The sequence below is a fragment of the Musca domestica genome, unplaced genomic scaffold (genome assembly GCF_030504385.1).
Source record: "Musca domestica strain aabys unplaced genomic scaffold, Musca_domestica.polishedcontigs.V.1.1 5, whole genome shotgun sequence".
In the NCBI taxonomy this organism is placed as follows: Eukaryota; Metazoa; Arthropoda; class Insecta; order Diptera; family Muscidae; genus Musca; species Musca domestica.
Genome location: NW_026712346.1, coordinates 12,835,499 through 12,853,592, shown reverse-complemented (window position 1 = coordinate 12,853,592; position 18,094 = coordinate 12,835,499). Strand labels below are relative to the sequence as shown.

The following is an 18,094-nucleotide window of genomic DNA, read 5'->3' as shown; positions in this document are numbered from 1 at the left end:
AAATCTGAACCGATCTCGATAAAATTTAGCAAATGTATTTCTGAGCTGTATTTGATATATTTCCCCAAATATTGTTGTTGAAGAGTGCATATTACGGCGGCGGTGGACAAAAATAGCAAATCGGATGAACAATATATATGGGAGCTATAGCTTTATCTGAACCGATTTCGATCAAATTTGGCATACATATTTTCAGGCCTAATTTGGGTGTATATGCAAAATTCCAAAAAATTCGGGCTGATATTACACGTTTGGTGCACAATAAAAGGCAAATCGGACGAAAATATATATGGGAGCTATATCTAAATTTTGACCGATTATCTCCAATTTCAATAGGGTTCGTCCTTGGGCCAAACAAATGATCTGTGCAAAATTTCATCTGGATCGGGCAATAAATACGACCTGTACTTTGTTTACAAAAATACATGGACAGACGGACGGACGGACGGACGGACAGACGGACGGACAGACGGACGGACGGACATGCATAAATCGACTCAGAATGTGATTCTATGCAGATCATCAAAAGGAACTATGGGTCTATCTCGTTTCCTTCTGCCTGTTACAAACAAATGCACAAAGACATAATACCCTGACCACCTTGTGGTGTAGGGTATAAACATTGCTATAGAGTGCATGATATCACTTCGAGAAGGATTATATCGAAATATATATCTCTCGGAGCCGAGTTTCACAAAATAAGTCCCGAAATTCACTCCATTTGGGCTGATATTAGACATTATTTGCACAATAGATATGAAATCGGATTAATGAAATATATAAGAGCCATTTCAAATCTGAACCGATCTTGATAACAATTTTCAGAGGTATTTCTGGGTTGTATCTGATATCTGGTACCAAATATCATTTTTGTCGAATGCATATTACGAATGTGGGGGACTTAAACACCAAATAGGAGGAAACCTATTTATGGAAGCTAAGGCTATACCAAAATTCAAGACTTTTGGACTGATATTGGCCATTTGGTGCACAATTAACCCTAAATGGTACAAAATTAACTCGTAATCGGTTGAATATATATATGAAAGCTATATCCAAATCTAAATACCGAACAGGTATTTCCAAGCTCTATAAGATGTCTGGTACCAAAAATAATTTTTGTCGAATGCATATCACGAATGTGAGTGACTTAAATACAAAATTGGATGAAGCATAGATATGGGAGCTATAGCTACATCTGAACCGATTTCGATGTACTTGCTTCTAGACTAAATTCGGTCGGATGTGCCCAAATTCATGTTATTTGGACTTATAGTGGCCACAATTAACCCGAAATCGGTTAAAGATATGTATGGGAACTATATCCAAATCCGAACCGATCTTGACAATGAGCCTATCTTGCTTCCTTCAATATGTTACAAACAAATGCACAAAGACATAATACCCTTACCACTATATGGCGTGGGGTATAAAAAGGATCCCATATACCTTATTCAATATTAATCACCCTAAGAATAATGTACACGTAGTTCGAAGAAGTATCTTCAACAATGCGACCTCTTTTAAGGTATCACGGACCGGGTGGTGATGAGAAAATAGCTCTTGTGGTAGACTAAAGTCTAAATATGTTCACAATTTCCTACAGCCACCATGTAACGGTACCTCCCGATATTCGGTATTTTGTCTTTAGGCACTTTTTTCCACACAATTGTTTCACAGTGCCGCCCACTATGTGATATTTTGAAGACATTCTCCACCCGAATTCGTTGTCAGTTGCAGAGCAAATTTGAACTTCGTATTATGAAATTGATATAAGCGATTTGCTATTTCAATGCGTATTTCATGAAATTTTGCTCAAATTTTCGTAAAAATCAAGAATGCAATGAGGAATGAATGAAGGAACTATGAATCGTGACGTAGGATCGTGTTAATTCGTGATTTGAATGTTGCCAATGACAACATGGCATTATATTTCTCAAAATATAGGTAAAGGAGGGAAACTTTTTTTTTATCACATTTTCAAACGTGTTCCATTAAAATACTGATACTTACTGTTCGTCCAGCGAGGGAGGTGGCTTCAGTTCAATATGTTGGATTTCCGTTATATTCGTTATGTTCACTATCCACAGCTTGACCTCGGGATTTGTGGTGCCCGGTGTTGGATAACGCACATTTTTCGTTTCAGGAAATGAACTTCCCGCAGAAACACCACTGCCAGTTATGACAGCACCCGAGGCTAGCCAAGGATACGTCATCATGCCGACATTGGTGTCGTTGAAGGAGGCATACATGAAAAATGTTCCGTCCTGGGATGGCCAAATCGCCTGGGGTTCATTGAATATCTCCTCTGCACGGGAACAGACAATACTCGCGTTAGAGTTTTTTTTTTTTTTTTCTTTCTTTAAGTTTTGGAACAGTGCTCCGATGACACTTACCCTGATACAGCCAGTCGGGAACACCGTTATAAAAGAGATTCTGATAGCCATTGAAAGTGATGCGGACATCCTCCTCGTCGGACGGTGATTGTCTTATGTAAATGTCATTGTCGGCAACTATTATCAGTGAGGTGGTGTTCCCCAGCCAGGTTGCGTATTGTAGGCGTGTCCTCTGGACTTTGGGTGAGTCTTTTAATTTCACAGGCATGTGATGATCGTTATCAACATCGTATATGGTATAAAATTCATTAAATGATTTTTTGAAAATCTACAATAAAAACAACAACAAATATGAGTGGCACAACCAGTCGCCAGATTGGAGGTCGGGGCATTTACCTTCTTAACATTATGTCTGAATAGTACATATCGCAGATCGTTCGAGCATTCATAGCCCTGGACATTCAGTTGTCTGAGGGTGTGGTTAGTTGCCAAAGTACTGACCTTGTTGGTGGCAGTGTCCAATACCGAGAGGCCGCCATCGTCCGATTGGAAAACATATTTCTTGGAGGTGACCCAAGAGGGCTGCAGGCGAGTGGGTGTCAAGTCTCCCTGCAGATACTCGTCAAGTATCATGCGTCGTCCCGACCAATAAAGTAATTCATCTACATAACTGTGCGAAAAGAAGTGACATCAGGATTAGGATGGAACATTCACCTCGGCAATTGCCACTGACTTACCCTAATAAATATATGGCTGTTATAATGCCGGCTATAACAAAACTTATCACTAACAGCGAAAATATTATCGATCGCCAATTGTGACCCTCGTCCAGGTCTAAGTCTTGATCTTTTTGCTTCGGATCTTGTATCTGAAGCGTTTCATCGGGTGGCAGACGCCAGGATCCGCCACCGCTTTTGTCAGATGTCATGTTCGCGTGCATTGAGGCTTATTTGTTATCGCTTGACGGCAAATGGCAGGTATCTTTTCGGTTTCCTTCCACCTCTTTGGTTAGAAGTTAATATTACTCTTCCTCCGACGTCCTTGATTGCCGTTCAGTTTACCTGGCTTGTTTATCTCTATTTCGCCAACCACTCACAAAAATTTTACCATCATTACGAACTATTTTATAATTCCGACAGACGTCGAACATGGGTGTGCTCTGTATTCCTCTGGGTATCGCAGCAGTAGCGAATATCTTTTCTTTTCCTCTTTCTCTTCTGAACAGCAAATGGTTACTTCGGTTATTGAATAAAAATGCATGACATGCTACCGTTTGAAACGTGTCTCCTGCAAAAGATATTGAAAATAAACAGAAAATAAAAATTATGTTAAATTTTTGTGATAATAAAGATTATGCAGATATCCAATAAATAAGATTTATGCAACAAAAATATGCCAATTATTTGAATGTAAATCGGCTTATTAGGATGAGTCTGCATTCGTGCCAGGCACAGGGATGCTTAAATGGAATGTCATTCACTCAGTATTCCATTGTATGTGTCTCTGAGAGTTTACCAATTAAACGGTGCAACACAAAAGATAGTCAAAGGGAAGAATCTGCAGATTACGAGAATAGAGCTAAAAGTTGTCTTTTGAATGTTTACATCGCAAAATAATCTGAATAGAGAGTGGGCCGTCATCCTCTTCCAGGATTTTTGAAAAATTTCGGATTGGGATTCCTTGCGGACTTTACATTGTAGATATATAGCGATATTACTGATAACAATCTCAAAATACCAACATGGTTTGAGAATCATATTAAAATAACCAAACATACCAAAAATTGAATACAGCTTGATCTGATTTTAACGATTCAGGCGAATTCGGAATTGTCTCTTGGCCGAGAAGGATAAAATCCCAAAAAAAAAAAATCCTTTGACTTTTGAAATGTACAATCGTAATGTTTTATATTGAACTAGCTGGCCCAGTCCGCACAAGAGCTTTTAGTTTGTGAGTTAAAAACCTAAATAATGTAGCATATATATTAAAAGTATACATTAACGGTTAATAATAGGCCCATGTAAGATGATTCTGTACTCCCAAAGTAGCCTAAAAACACATTTTAAGTCAAATCGATTCGAAAATTTTATCAAAACCTCGAAATAGGTACAATCAGGAGGTACTTTTATATGAGCGTTACTCCGAAAAAATGATATTGAAAAATTTCCGCAAAGAGGTCTTCTACCAGAAGCTAGTTGCCAAATAAGGGCAAAATCAATTGAAAATGCTAATAGCTAAAATCACCGGACACCTTCACATAAGAGTTATAATGAAGCATGGTCCTATACTTATAATTATTTGAAAGAATTTGTTTTTATTTTATACCCACATTTTAGGAATTTTAAAGGGGCTATGTCATTTGAGGGGCGCTATACCACAATGTAGACCAACCTGATACATATTTTGTACAAATGATTCCTCATGTTACCCATAGGACTGTATCACAGTTAAAACATTATCGTAACTTTTGCGGAGTATAGGGCAAAATATTTGCGGCCCTTTGTGTATGGTTAAGCTATATAAAATGGACAATAAAAAAAAGTTAGGTCCGGGAACCCCTCTTTTGGGATTTTTATTTACCAACCAAAAAAAATTCCTAACCCCAAGATTGTCTGCGGCGCAGTGTAATTACTGACGATAGCGCATAGTGCCCGTATATCGTTACCTACGATTTAAGGTTACTTTTAAGGGTTCGGAATAATATTCCGAGCATATGAATCCTTTTCATACTATATTTTCAATTCACTCCACTATTTAGTATAGTCCGCATATTACAGTGCTTCTTCATATTTCACTGATTGAAGTCCCAATGAATTTTGCATATTCAATTCTCATGGGATGGATTATTTCCATATCTAATCAAAATCGAAAATTTGGGTATGGCAACCATATAACAACATGTATAGAAAATATGCAAACTTTCTCGATTTTTTCAATAAGAACTTCAATTCCAAAAGGCATTCCGAAACAATTCTACACAAAATTCCATATCATAATGGAACAGTCAATTTTTTCAGTCCCGCGATTTTTCTCAAAATGTTCTTTCATGACAAGGTTTCCACTTTAATTACAAATAACCAAAAGAAAATTTGTGTCAAATATTCCCAGCCGTCCTCAATTGATGTGTTACTATACTTTTTCAAATTTTTTACATATAAATTTAAAGAAGTAGGTGTAGCCAGTTCCTCTGACACCAAACAGATACCTAGGGTTGGAAGGAGAATCAAGATTACGTCGTATGCTAACTGTGGAACAGATATCTTCATGATTTTGGCAAATATAAGGATTTTAGAATACTTAGCATTGGAGGGAAAGTGAACAGTATCTCGTGTAATAATTTTCAAACCGATATCTTCATTATTTTGGCAAATATAAGGATTTTAGATAAATCGAAATAGTGGGCGTAAAAGAAGGCGTGGTCAATATTTTTTCATTAAAAGCCTAACTCGGGGTATGACTAACGTTTGTACAACGAACAACAATTGATTTTTATATATATAGATGATTTTTTTTTTTCGATTTTGACTTACTATTTCCGAATGTACATTTGTTGTGTTTTTATACCCTACACCACATAGTGTCCATCTGTATGTTCGTCCATCCGTCTGTCCATGTATTCTCGTAAACAAAATACAGGTGGCATTTATTATTCGATTGAGATGAAATTTTCTAAATAGCTTTGGTTTGGCTCAAGGACGAACCCTTTTGAAATTGGTGAAAATCGGTCCAAATTTAGATATAGCTCCCATATATATCTTCATCCGATTTTAGGTTTCTTGTGCACCAAATGGCTAATATCAGTCCAAATGGTGTGAATTTCGCTACATCCGACCGAATTCAGCCTACAAGCATGTGATTCAAATGTGGTTCAGATATAGCTATAGCTCCCATATATATGTGTTTCATTAGATTTTGGCGTTTAAGTCCTTTACATTCGTTATATACACTCCACAAGACAGATATTTAGCACCAGATATCAGATACAACCTAGCAATTCATAGATCAAATTTTATCAAGTTCAGTTCAGATTTGGATTTAGCTTCATCCGATTTTAAGTTTCTTTTGCAACAAATGGCTAATATCAGTCCAAATGGTGTGAATTTTGGCACTTCCGACCGAATTTAATATAGAAATAAGTACTTTAAATTTGGTGGAAATCGGTTCAGATATAGCTATAGCTCCCATATTTATGTTTCATCCGATTTGGTGTTTAAGACCCTCACATTCGTTATATACACCCCATTTTATCATGATCGGTTCAGATTTGGATATATCTCCCCCAAATATCTTTGTCCGATATTAGGTTTCTTGTGCACCAAATGTCTAATTTCAGTCCAAAGTGAGTGAAATGCTGCACTTCCAAGCGAATTCATACAAGAAGTCAATACTTAAAATTTGGTGAAAATCGCTTAAGATGTAGCTTTAGCTCCCATATATATGTTTCATCCGATTTGGTATTTAAATCTCCAACTTTCGGAATATGCACTCTACCATAATCATATTTTGTACCAGATATCTCAGTGAGCTCAGAAATGCCCAATATAAACCTTTCTTTCGCGAGAGCTCTACTAAATATGCATAGTGGTGTAGGGTATCATATAGTCGGCTCCGCCGGACTTTAGAGCTTTCCTTGCTGGTTTCTTTTTGAATTCTAGTATAGTGTGTAGTCTTTTTAGGGTAGTACAAAGCGCTAACGGACAAAACTATTATTTATAGATTTTATGTATTTATTTATCGGTTAAGTGGAACTATACGAATAATATCTTTCATCATTTCACGTGGACCTACTTCTTTCACAGGACAATAATCCGTCCAATGAGAACTTAAAATACAAAATTCATTGGGACTGCAATCAGTGAAATGCCGAATGTAAAGGTTGCGAAAATAGGACATTTATTAAGAAAAGGATTTATATCCTTCCAGAAATCCTTCCTAAACTTTCAAGATACCTTAAATCGCTCTTGCATGTCATGGTATGGGTCATAACCCTCGTATAAGGAACAACCCGATGAAAAGTATATTTTACATTTGAACCATATTGTTTTTCCAACTAATTTCGGTAAATGTTAGTAATTTGAGAAGAAACAATCCTTGAAAAAAATTACCACGTTTTGGTATCAGAATCATATGATTTGCTATATGATGGGCTATTTTCCGATTCTTAGGCACTTTTTTTCTTCTTATTTGCCTTATTTTGCATCTCTGTTTGTAAGGGGGGGTAGAAAACCTCTTCTCATAAAATTTTCAATTTTTGGAGTAGGGTCCATCTTGTTCTTGACTACATTCATGAATTGATTTGGCTAAAAAAGTTTATTTCGGCTACTCTGGGCCAGAGAACCATCTTACAGATAATTGTCCACAAAGGCATTTATTTAACTATTGTCCCCAAATGATTGATATAAGCCCGAGTTGAATGGATCTTGGCACATACGGACTAATTTGGCCTGGGAGAAGGTGTAACAAATTTGGTGAAAATCGGTTTAGATATAGCTATAGTCCCCATATGTAAGCTTCATATGATTTTGTATTTAAGTCTCTCACACCCGTAAAATGCTATCCATAACAACGATATTTGGATATTTGGGCATCAGATACATCGTTCCTTTCGGCTTTAAATTATATCTGCTTTCAAGCCCTAATACGCATTCAAAACGATCATCAATTTCCCGTAAAACGTTTGTTTGTTATGGACAGCTCTACTAAATTTATAAATTGGTGTCCGACTTCGAACCTTTATTTACTGTTTATGCCCTACACCACATAGTGGTAAGGGTATTATGTCTTTGTGCATTTGTTTGTAACATGGAGAAGGAAGCGAGATAGACCCATAGTTACTTTGAGGATCTCCATAGAATCACTTTCTGAGTTGATTTATGCATGTCAGTCCGTCCGTCTGTCCATGTATTCTTGTGAACAAAATGCAGGTCGCATTTATTATCCGATTGAGATGAAATTTTCCAAGCAACATCTGTTTGGCCCAAGGACGAACCCTATTGAAATTGGAGATAATCGGTAAAAAAAATTAAATATAGCTCCCATATATATCTTCGTCCGATTTACCTTTTATTGTGCACCAAACGTGTAATATCAGCCCGAATAGTATGGAATTTTGCACATACAACCAAATTAGGCCTGAAAATAAGTATGCCCAATTTGATCGAAATCGGTTAAGATATAGCTATAACTCCCATATATATTGTTCATCCGATTTGTTATTTTTGTCCTCCGCAGCCGTAATATACACTCTCTAACAACAATATTTGGGGAAATATATCAAATGCATCTCAGAAATGTTGTTGTTGTATTTGTTACCCACAGCCGTAATATGCATTCCGTAACAACGATATTCAGGGAAATATATCAAATACAGCTTAGAAATATATTTGCAAAATTTTATCGAGATCGGTTCAGATTTGGATATAGCTCCAATATATATCTTTATCTGATTTCAAATTAATTTTGCACCAAATGGCCAATACAAGTCCGAATTTAAAATATACAGATGCTTCGGCATATTTAGTCCTTTGAACTTTACATTACAATTAAAATCATAGCGTGTATGATTAAATTCTCCCATAAAATCTGTTAATTGTTATGTGGAGCTCTACAAAATTAGCAAAGTGGTGTAGGGTATCATAACGTCGGCCCCGCCCGATTTTAGGACTTTCATTACTGTTTTTTTTTTTGGAATTTTTAAAGTCACCTTTTACATTTATCCGCTATAACGACCATCGATATTTTCCTGCTCCATTTCTGGGGCCTTAGACTGTTACATCGTGGTTTCACTAACGGATTCACACACTTAGTATACCCTTCATGTTGCATAGCGAAATGTAATGAAATATTCCCATTTTAGTTCGCTTTGTAGAACCCTTTGCCATAGTCGTTGGCTTTAAAGCCATTGGTGTCGAAGTAAAAGCAAACTTGAATATGTAAATGACATGCGGTAAGCTGGTACTGGAACTGAGTTCGCTGATGGTGTAATTTTTATTACATTATTTTACTGCTATGACCGTGCAACATGAGTGCGTATGTGTCTAAGTGTATTTTCAGTAAGTCAGAGTTCATACCCGACTTAAGTTATTCACGAAATGGAACAAAATGGAACAAACACCCAGACATTGATAAAAGAAAATCATTTCCATTGGCGGTAAAAGTGTCAGAGGTCGAACGCCGGTTCCATTTTCTTTTGCCTTTGTCCTTTGGCCATGCTTCATTTATTTTTGCCATTTTATTATCTGAATAAAACATCTACGACTTGAATAAAACAACACAACTACACGCCCAACGTCTCAATGACGACAACAACGGCAAAAATAACAGCAGCGACAGTGACGACAACGAAACCAACCGAGTTTAGCTTCTTTTCCAAAGTCGTTTTTATAATCTTTCACGCTACATGTAGTGTGGTGGACTATCGTAATGTGGGATTGGCATTTTGTATATTCTAAATCGAATCGAATGGGTACATATTTTGTTTGGATTGTTCATTTTAAATAATTGTGTCCAATTTTAGGATAAGAATCAGCTTAATGTAGTACCCCCCTCATGGCATGGCTGTTTCTACTGATATCATAGACAAATAAAGGTATAGACTAAAAAGTTGTCTTATCTTCGAAAAAAAGCGTCCTTCATGCTGTGAGAGAGCTTAAGTCTTAAGTCACTTGATCCTCCCAAAATATAAAATATTGAATATTATTATGATCCATTATTATATATCAATTGAAAACAAAACAGTTACTTCGTTTACATTTACATTACCCATCTATGGGGTGAAATATAAAAAAAAATTTAGAACTTAAAAATAAAATTGTTTTCGAAGTCGAGTGCCTCACTAGCCCTGAGTGACTTTACTCTCCCAATGACCAAACATCTGCCGTTAGGTAAAACTTTTCAGTCTACACATTTATTAGTCTATTCTTATATTCGAAATTTCAAAACTTTCAGCTACAATTTTCTAACGAATTGAATACGATTATGGTATTTTGTATTTTATTTGGTTGAAAATTCGCGCCAATATTGGTCTACCTCTTGACAGAAGTTCTATGTAGCGGGGTTTTCTTAAATTCCTGAACGCACTTCCCTCCCACAAAGGATAGAGGGTATATTTACTCTGTCATTCCGCTTTCCAAAAGGGTATAAAAAGGACACGCCAAGAGTCGGGCGGGCCGACTATGTGCTACTCTACACCAATAACCATAGTTAGTAGAATAACCCGAAACAAATAAACTTTTTTTGGGGAATTTATGTCAAATAGATCGCAACAATTATAAAGCGTTTTTAAATGTGCATTATGGCTTTAGAGCAGTTATAATTGGAAATCGAAAGTAAATATTGTCTGGGAGCTATATTCAACTCTGAATCGATATCTACGAAACTTGGATATATTTCGAGCAATAAATCAGAAATCGGGATCGTGAAATTATTACCAGCTTTTTCTTGTCTAGAATTTAAGTAATGAATATATGAAGGCCATGTTGTTTCAACAAGACGGCGCCACATGCCATACAGCCCGAGAAACAATTCAATTGCTGCATCAGTCATATTCCCATCGGAGACCAAAATTGGAGTCGCTGGTATAAGCGAATAAGCCGACAACGACTCAAGCCTTCAATGAGGAAAATGGACGCTGTGAAATCGGCCGAAAATATATATAGAAGCTATTTACAAACCTCAACCGATTTCAACATAATTTGAATCATTTTTGTAGTAAATTCCGTCAATTCTGCCACACATTCTGAATTTCATTGGAATCGGACATACATATCGTGTTTGGTGCATAAAATACATGAAATCGGCCAAAAGATATATATGGAACCTATATCCAAATCTGAACCGATTTCAATATAATTTGGCAAATGTATGTTCGTTTTAAATTCCGTTACACATTCCAAATTTCATTGAAATTAGAGATACATAGCGTGTTTGGTGCATCAAATACTTGAAATCGGCCGAAAATGTATATCCAAATCTTAACCGATTTTAATATAATTTGGCAAATTTATTTTTGTTCCAAATTCCAAGTCGCATTCCAAATTTGGAGTCTGTATCTGTAATCGATGTGTGCATATAAATTAATTTACTGCTGGGGGCTCCTCCGCTTTGATGCTATATATCATTCCAAGATGATTTACTTATTTCAAAAAATTATATGCATTACTTTAATGTGTTGAGTAACAGGAAACTGTTAAAAAATGCTATTCAGCGGTTTTCCGTATAAATTCAAACCAACAAACAACAAACAACTGCATCAAACATTGTCCTCTTTTATAATGAGAGATATATCTCCAGTTCAAAGTGGAAATTCAAAAATGTATGTGATCCTATGCGGATTCAGGAGTACTCATGTCTCGCTTCCTTCTCAAGTTATTTTCCAATACAATTGTGGTAGTTAAATTTAGCATTTTTTTTTTTTTTTTTTTGTATTTAGCTGCAAAATTTTCATTTAGCATTTTTTAGCTTTTTGAAATAATAAATTTAGCATTTTCTTTTGTCCAAAAATTTTCTTAAATTGTAGTGCTTTCATATAAATCCAATTTTTCTTAAATATAAAAAATTAAATTACAAGAACATTTATTTTATTTATTTTTGGATGTGTGTATAAGAATTTTAAAATGCTTTAAATGAAAGCCCGTTCAAGGAATTGTCCTCTTTTGTTATGAAGTGTCTAATTTTACCATTTAGTAACGCAGAAGTTGGAAGAGTTCTCAGTGACATGAACGTTATAAAAGTAGAAATTAGAAATAGAATGATATTACATACCTTTTTACATTAGATGCGGATTGAAAAGATTAAATAAAGGTTGCAAACATTTTAAGATTACAAACGATCTCATTCTAATCATTCGGTCACTAATTTTCAAGTAGTAGGACTTAATACATTTTATTAAAATTATATTATACAGATGTTGGACCCTATTGGTCCTCCTTCCGAATAACATTCATGGATTTGGATCCAAATATTTTTTAAAACCTGTCATCTCTAATAAATTCCATGGTAATGCAATATTTGCAAATTAAGGCTTCTCTATATGAATTGTTGTAAAAGAGATTAGAAGTGCGCCATTCGTGTATTTCATAATTCGCCTGGAATTCACTTCCAGCATTTCGGTAGAATAGACATTTTGGAATTTTTTCCCACAAAAATTGGGACCTATTTTATCCGCTAGCTGTTATTCGATGGCCATCCAAAATGCTTGACAGGGCCGATACTGAACCCCCACTTAAAATTATGACGTGTCAGAAAACTTTCAGTTGTTGGTCCATTTGAGCTCCTAAATATTTTACGATCATCTCCAAGAACATCAGGCTTCTATTCTGACACTAACCCCACCTCCATCCAACATTTCGTGAGGATCGGGCCATAAATGTGCCCTGTATATAATATCCTAACTATATAGTGTTGTAAGGAGTAAAAATATTACAAAATGTAAAATTCAATGTTGTAAGTCAAAATGAAAATATCTCATGCGACGAAAATGGAAAATTATAAGAAAATATCACAAAATCAATATTCTCATCGTAATTGGGATCTTTTCATGCGTGTTTGTCTAGAATTTTTCTTTCCTGTCAAGAGGGCATTCTGAATTGACAAGATTTGTCAAAATCAGTCCAGCTATTTTTGAGATGTAAGCATTCTAGCGATTATATGTAGCTATATATATACGATATCTTCACTATCGACATCTACGAAACGGTCAGAATAGGCCTTTTCGTCTATTTGTAATTTCACTGGGATTATGAATATTCGCGGTTTAATGGGAAAGTTGTTTTTTTTTTAACAAAAAACTTATGGTCTATTTCATCCCCTCAATATTATCCGATGACCATCCAAATTGGAAAGCTTTTGCCCAGTTCTAAGCTCTAGCCCCACGCTAAATTCCGCGTCGATTGGTCTATAATTGTGACCTGTAGCCTGATTGCAAATTAACAAAGCTAGATCAGCTCAGCGAGATTGGAAGATCGATATATTCTTTTCTATGTGGGAAGCCAAAATTTCGAAGTGTTACATAATTTTTGGCCCAATCAAACTTACAATACCCACAACACATAGTGTTGCAGAGTTTAAATACGTCATTAAATTTAGCATTACTTTTTGGCATTTTATTTTTTTTTTTGTTTGGCCTTTTTAGCATTATTTTTATGCTGTTTTAGCTGCAACACTATTTTAGATCTAGTCACACTGACAAAAACAAACTTCGAAGTAATATGTATCGAATCTCGATACATACCTTAAATCATAGGTAACGTTATACGCGCACTATGCGCTATTGTCAGTAATTACACTGCACCGCAGACAATCTTGGGGTTAGAAAATTTTTCGGTTGGTAAATAAAAATCCCAAAAGAGGAGTTCCCGGATCTAACTTTTTAGAGTCCATTTTGTAAAGTTACGATAAAGTTTAAAATTTGATACAGTCCCAGGGGTTACATGAGGAATCATTTGTACAAAATATGTATCAGGTTGGTCTACATTGTAATATAGCCCCCCTCAAATGGTATAGCCCCTTTCAAATTCCTCAAATGTTGGTAATTTGAGATTTTAGAAAAGAAAACAAATTCATTCAAATAATTAAAAGTATAGGACCATGCTTCATTATAACTCGTATTACCAGGATCTAGATCACATTTTCAATTGATTTTGCCTTTATTTGGCATCTAACTTCTGGTAGAAGACCTCTTCGCTGAAATGTGTCAATGTCAATGTTTCGTAGTAGCGCTCATATAAAACTACCTCCTGATTTTACCTATTTCGAGGGTTTTGATTATATTTTCGAATCGATTTGACCTAAAATGCGTGTTTAGGCTACTTTGGGGGTAGAGAACCATCTTACATGGGCCTATTATAAACAGTTAAGGTGTACTTCTTAATACATATGCTATATTATTAAGGTTTTTAACTCTCAAACTAAAACGGGCCAACAACGCGGACTGGGCCACCTAGTATAGCATATATATTAAAAAGTATACATTAACTGTTTATAATATGCCCATGTCAGATGGTTCGCTACCCATTTGGGTATGGCAACCATATAACAACGTGTATAGAAAATATGCAAACTTTCTCGATTTTCTCGGTTTTGTTTCTTTCAATAAGAATTTTCAATTCCAAAAGGAATTCTGAAACAATTCTACACAAAATTCCATATCATTACATAACAGTCAATTTTTTCAGTTTCGCGATTTTTCTCAACATTTTTTTTCATGACAACGTTTCCACTGTAATTACAAATAACCAAAAGAAAATTGGAGTCATATCGGCCCAGCCGTTCACAACTGATATGTTACTATACTTTTTCAATTTTTTTACATATAAATTTAAAGAAGTAGGTGTGGCCAGTTCCTTTGACCCCAAACAGATATCTAGGGTTGGGGGAGGGATGGAGAGTCAAGTTTCCGTCGTATACTACGTGTGGAAAAGATATCTCCATGATTTTGGCAAATATTAAGATTTTAGATAAATCGAAAAAATGGGCGCAAAATTGGGTGTGGTCACTTTTTCTTTGCATAAAAACCTAAATCGGGGTAGGACGAACCTTAAAGAAATATATCCAAATAGTTCCAACCGGTCTCAACTGATTCAATTACCAACGAACAACAATTGGTTTATGGTCAGTTCCTCTGCCCCCAAATAAATACTTAGGATTAGAGGTGAAGTCTACAGTATGTCGTGTAAAAATTTTAAAACCGATATCTTCATTATTTGGCAAATATAAGGATTTTAGATAAATCGAAATAGTGGGCGTAAAAGTAGGCGTGGTCAAAATTGTTTTCTTTAAAAACCTAACTCGGGGTATGACGAACGTTTGTACAAAAAATTATGCAAAACGGTTCAGCCGTTCTCAACTGATTCCGTTACCAACGAATATATATATATATATATATATATATATATATATATATATATATATATATATATATATATATATATATATATATATATATCTATATATATAAATGTAAGTTGTGTTAGTTACTACGCTTATAACTCAAGAACCGCTGATCTGATTTTAACGATTCATACAAATTCTGAATTGTCTCTTTTCCGAAAAGGATAATATTCAAAAAAATCGCGTAAAAATGTGATATATATTGACATTTTCATTTTGACTTCTGAAATGTACAATCGTAATGTTTTATTTTGTATGTTTTTTTTTTCTATTTTGACTTACTTTTTTCGAATGTACATTTGTAGTGTTTTTTTTAATATTTTTATTTCTTTTTGATTCTATTATTAATACCAATTTATTTTGACTCGATTTCTTGAGAACTGAAATAGAAGCCGGGTTACATTGAAGTGTAGTACCAAATTATGTGGTGGCGAAACGAAATAGATGTTATCGAAATAATTTAACGCGGTCACACCAAATTTAAGTCAAAGTTTCTAAAAATCTTGAAAAAAGAGATCTCATTGCAAAAATTCTCAAATCGGGGAAAAAATTACATAAGGTATAACTAAAGAACGGCTTGACAATTCATACAATTTTGGAATGGTATCCAATAAAAATATTAATAACAAATTTCTTTTTGGTGTGATTTTTTTCAATTTGACATACTATATTGAAGTGAACATTTTTTATTGCCTTGAAATCTGAATGAATAATATTTAAAATAAAATGAGTGACCTACGTGGACCTACATCTTTCATATGGCAATAATCCGCCCAATGAGAACTCAAAATGCAATTCATTGGAACTGCAGTCAGTGAAATACCGAATATAAAGGGTGCAAAATGGTAGAGCGAATTGGACATTTAGGAAAAAAGAAAGAAATTGTTCCTAAACTTTCAAGATGTCTTAAATCGCTTTTGCAGGTCATGATATATGACCCCCGGATAAGGGTACAACCCTATTTCAAGTATTGTTTACATTTTAACCACATTTTTCTCACACCCATTTTAATTTGATAAGAAACCATCCTCGCAAAATATGATCATGTTTTGGTATAACCATCATATAATTTAAGCCATGTTCGGGGTCTTCGACATTTTTTTCATCTTTAGGCCTTTATTTGGCATCTTTGTTTCTAAGGGTGTAAAAAACCTCTTCTCATAATATTTTCAATTTTCGGAGTAGAGTCCATCTTGGTCTTGACCACATTCATCAATTGATTTGGCTAAAAAATTGTATTTAGGCAACTCTGGGGTAGAGAATCGTCCCTCAGATAATTGTCCACATAGGCATTTATTCGAGTATAGTTCTCACATTAGTGTACCTACAAATCCGCTTTCCTAACCAATGTTTGGTCAGAAAAGAAAATTTGATATACTATTGAATTTGAAACTCCCAAGAGAATATTGGTCGGGAACGTAGATGTGGGATTAACATCTACATGCCATAAACTCCGAAATATCAAATTGTGGCAGAAACATGAAAAAATCACGAATATTAATTTTTTTGTTCGTTATTGAATTATACTATGATGAAAAATATGGACTTTATGTGTTCTCCAACTCACAATTTAAATGACAAAAATAAATTAATTAATATTTCACGGTAATGGGTGTAAAAAAGCAATTATCTTTGACTCTTTTGAAATCATTCCGCCCTCAATTATGAGGTGGACAAAACTAAATACCACGCAGCACGGCATTCTTAACATTGGAAATTCAATACCAAAAATTTAGCTGAGTTTTCACATGGGGCTATTATAGAAGTTCTATATCATACAGGTTTTTAACACTCAATTATAGCCTTAGGCTGAAAAATAAGATCAGGCTATTCAAAATATCTAAAACCGACGGTAGATTATTATCTATTATAATTTTTCCCATGAATGTTTATTTCTATTTAGAAATTACTATGGAGTTATTTTACTTATAATAAAAATTGTGCCGCTTTCATAATTCTATAATGCTTAAAAAAATATGCATTATAGACTAAAAGTAGGGGCCGGCAACGCGGACCGGGCCAGCTAGTATATATATATATATATATATATATATATATATATATATATATATATATATATATATTTATTTATTTATTTATTTATATATATATATATATATATATATATATATATATATATATATATATATATATATATATATATATATATATATATATATATAGATTTCTAAATTAAAAGAGGTGTGCTCATTGCCTGCGTACAGCCTGTACGCAACAGTGAACCAATTGAGTTGGAAGTTCATTCGAATACATTGAAAAAAGATCATCTCCATCTGCTGTCAGTGTTAGAGATTTGTTTTATACTCATAGCGACCGATCCAGTTAGGACATTATAACTTTTGTAAATTAATATCGTCAATATCAGTTGAAGAAAAACAATTAATTTGCGGAGTGCATCGCCATTTTAACCTATTGTTAATTCAGAGGTTTGAAGTGTTCCAGTTTATATTTTCACTAGCTGAACCCGGTGCGCTTCGCTACCCCTTTTGATTTTATATGCATTCAAAATTTTATTTACGAATATATGTTGGTTGAAAAAAAAAACAAATTTAAAAATTAAAAAAAAATATATATTGCACTACTTTAATGCGTAAATAACCAAAACCATTAGAAAAGCAGTAACATGACATACATACACGAAGGGTTTGTCCTCCGGATTTATTTATTTCATAGCAAATACCAAGCGTGCAGTAAACTGCAATCTTTTGTAGTTGAGTGACATTTCTATTGCAATTAGTGAATTCGAGATAGCAACATACTTCGCCGTAATAAGCGTATTTCAAATCAATTGTTGTTTTGTTTTTTAGAGTTAGCCTAAGGCGTTGTGGGTCAATGGTTCTTATTAAAAT

General features: G+C 34.6%; 1 protein-coding gene across 3 annotated transcripts in view; it reads right to left on the bottom strand.

Moving 5' to 3' along the window:
* Positions 1 to 18,094, bottom strand: part of LOC101890183 (prolyl endopeptidase FAP) — a 94,673-nt gene that overhangs the window by 15,593 nt on the left and 60,986 nt on the right. For all 3 annotated transcript variants that reach the window (XM_059128024.1, XM_005177988.3, XM_059128025.1), the window contains 4 exons: positions 3,074 to 3,623; positions 2,733 to 3,006; positions 2,397 to 2,664; positions 2,014 to 2,308 (listed from right to left, as the gene is read on the bottom strand). In XM_059128024.1, the coding sequence (XP_058984007.1) occupies positions 2,014 to 2,308; positions 2,397 to 2,664; positions 2,733 to 3,006; positions 3,074 to 3,276 (1,040 nt within the window). In that variant the 5' untranslated portion in view covers positions 3,277 to 3,623. The remainder of the gene's footprint in view (positions 1 to 2,013; positions 2,309 to 2,396; positions 2,665 to 2,732; positions 3,007 to 3,073; positions 3,624 to 18,094) is intronic.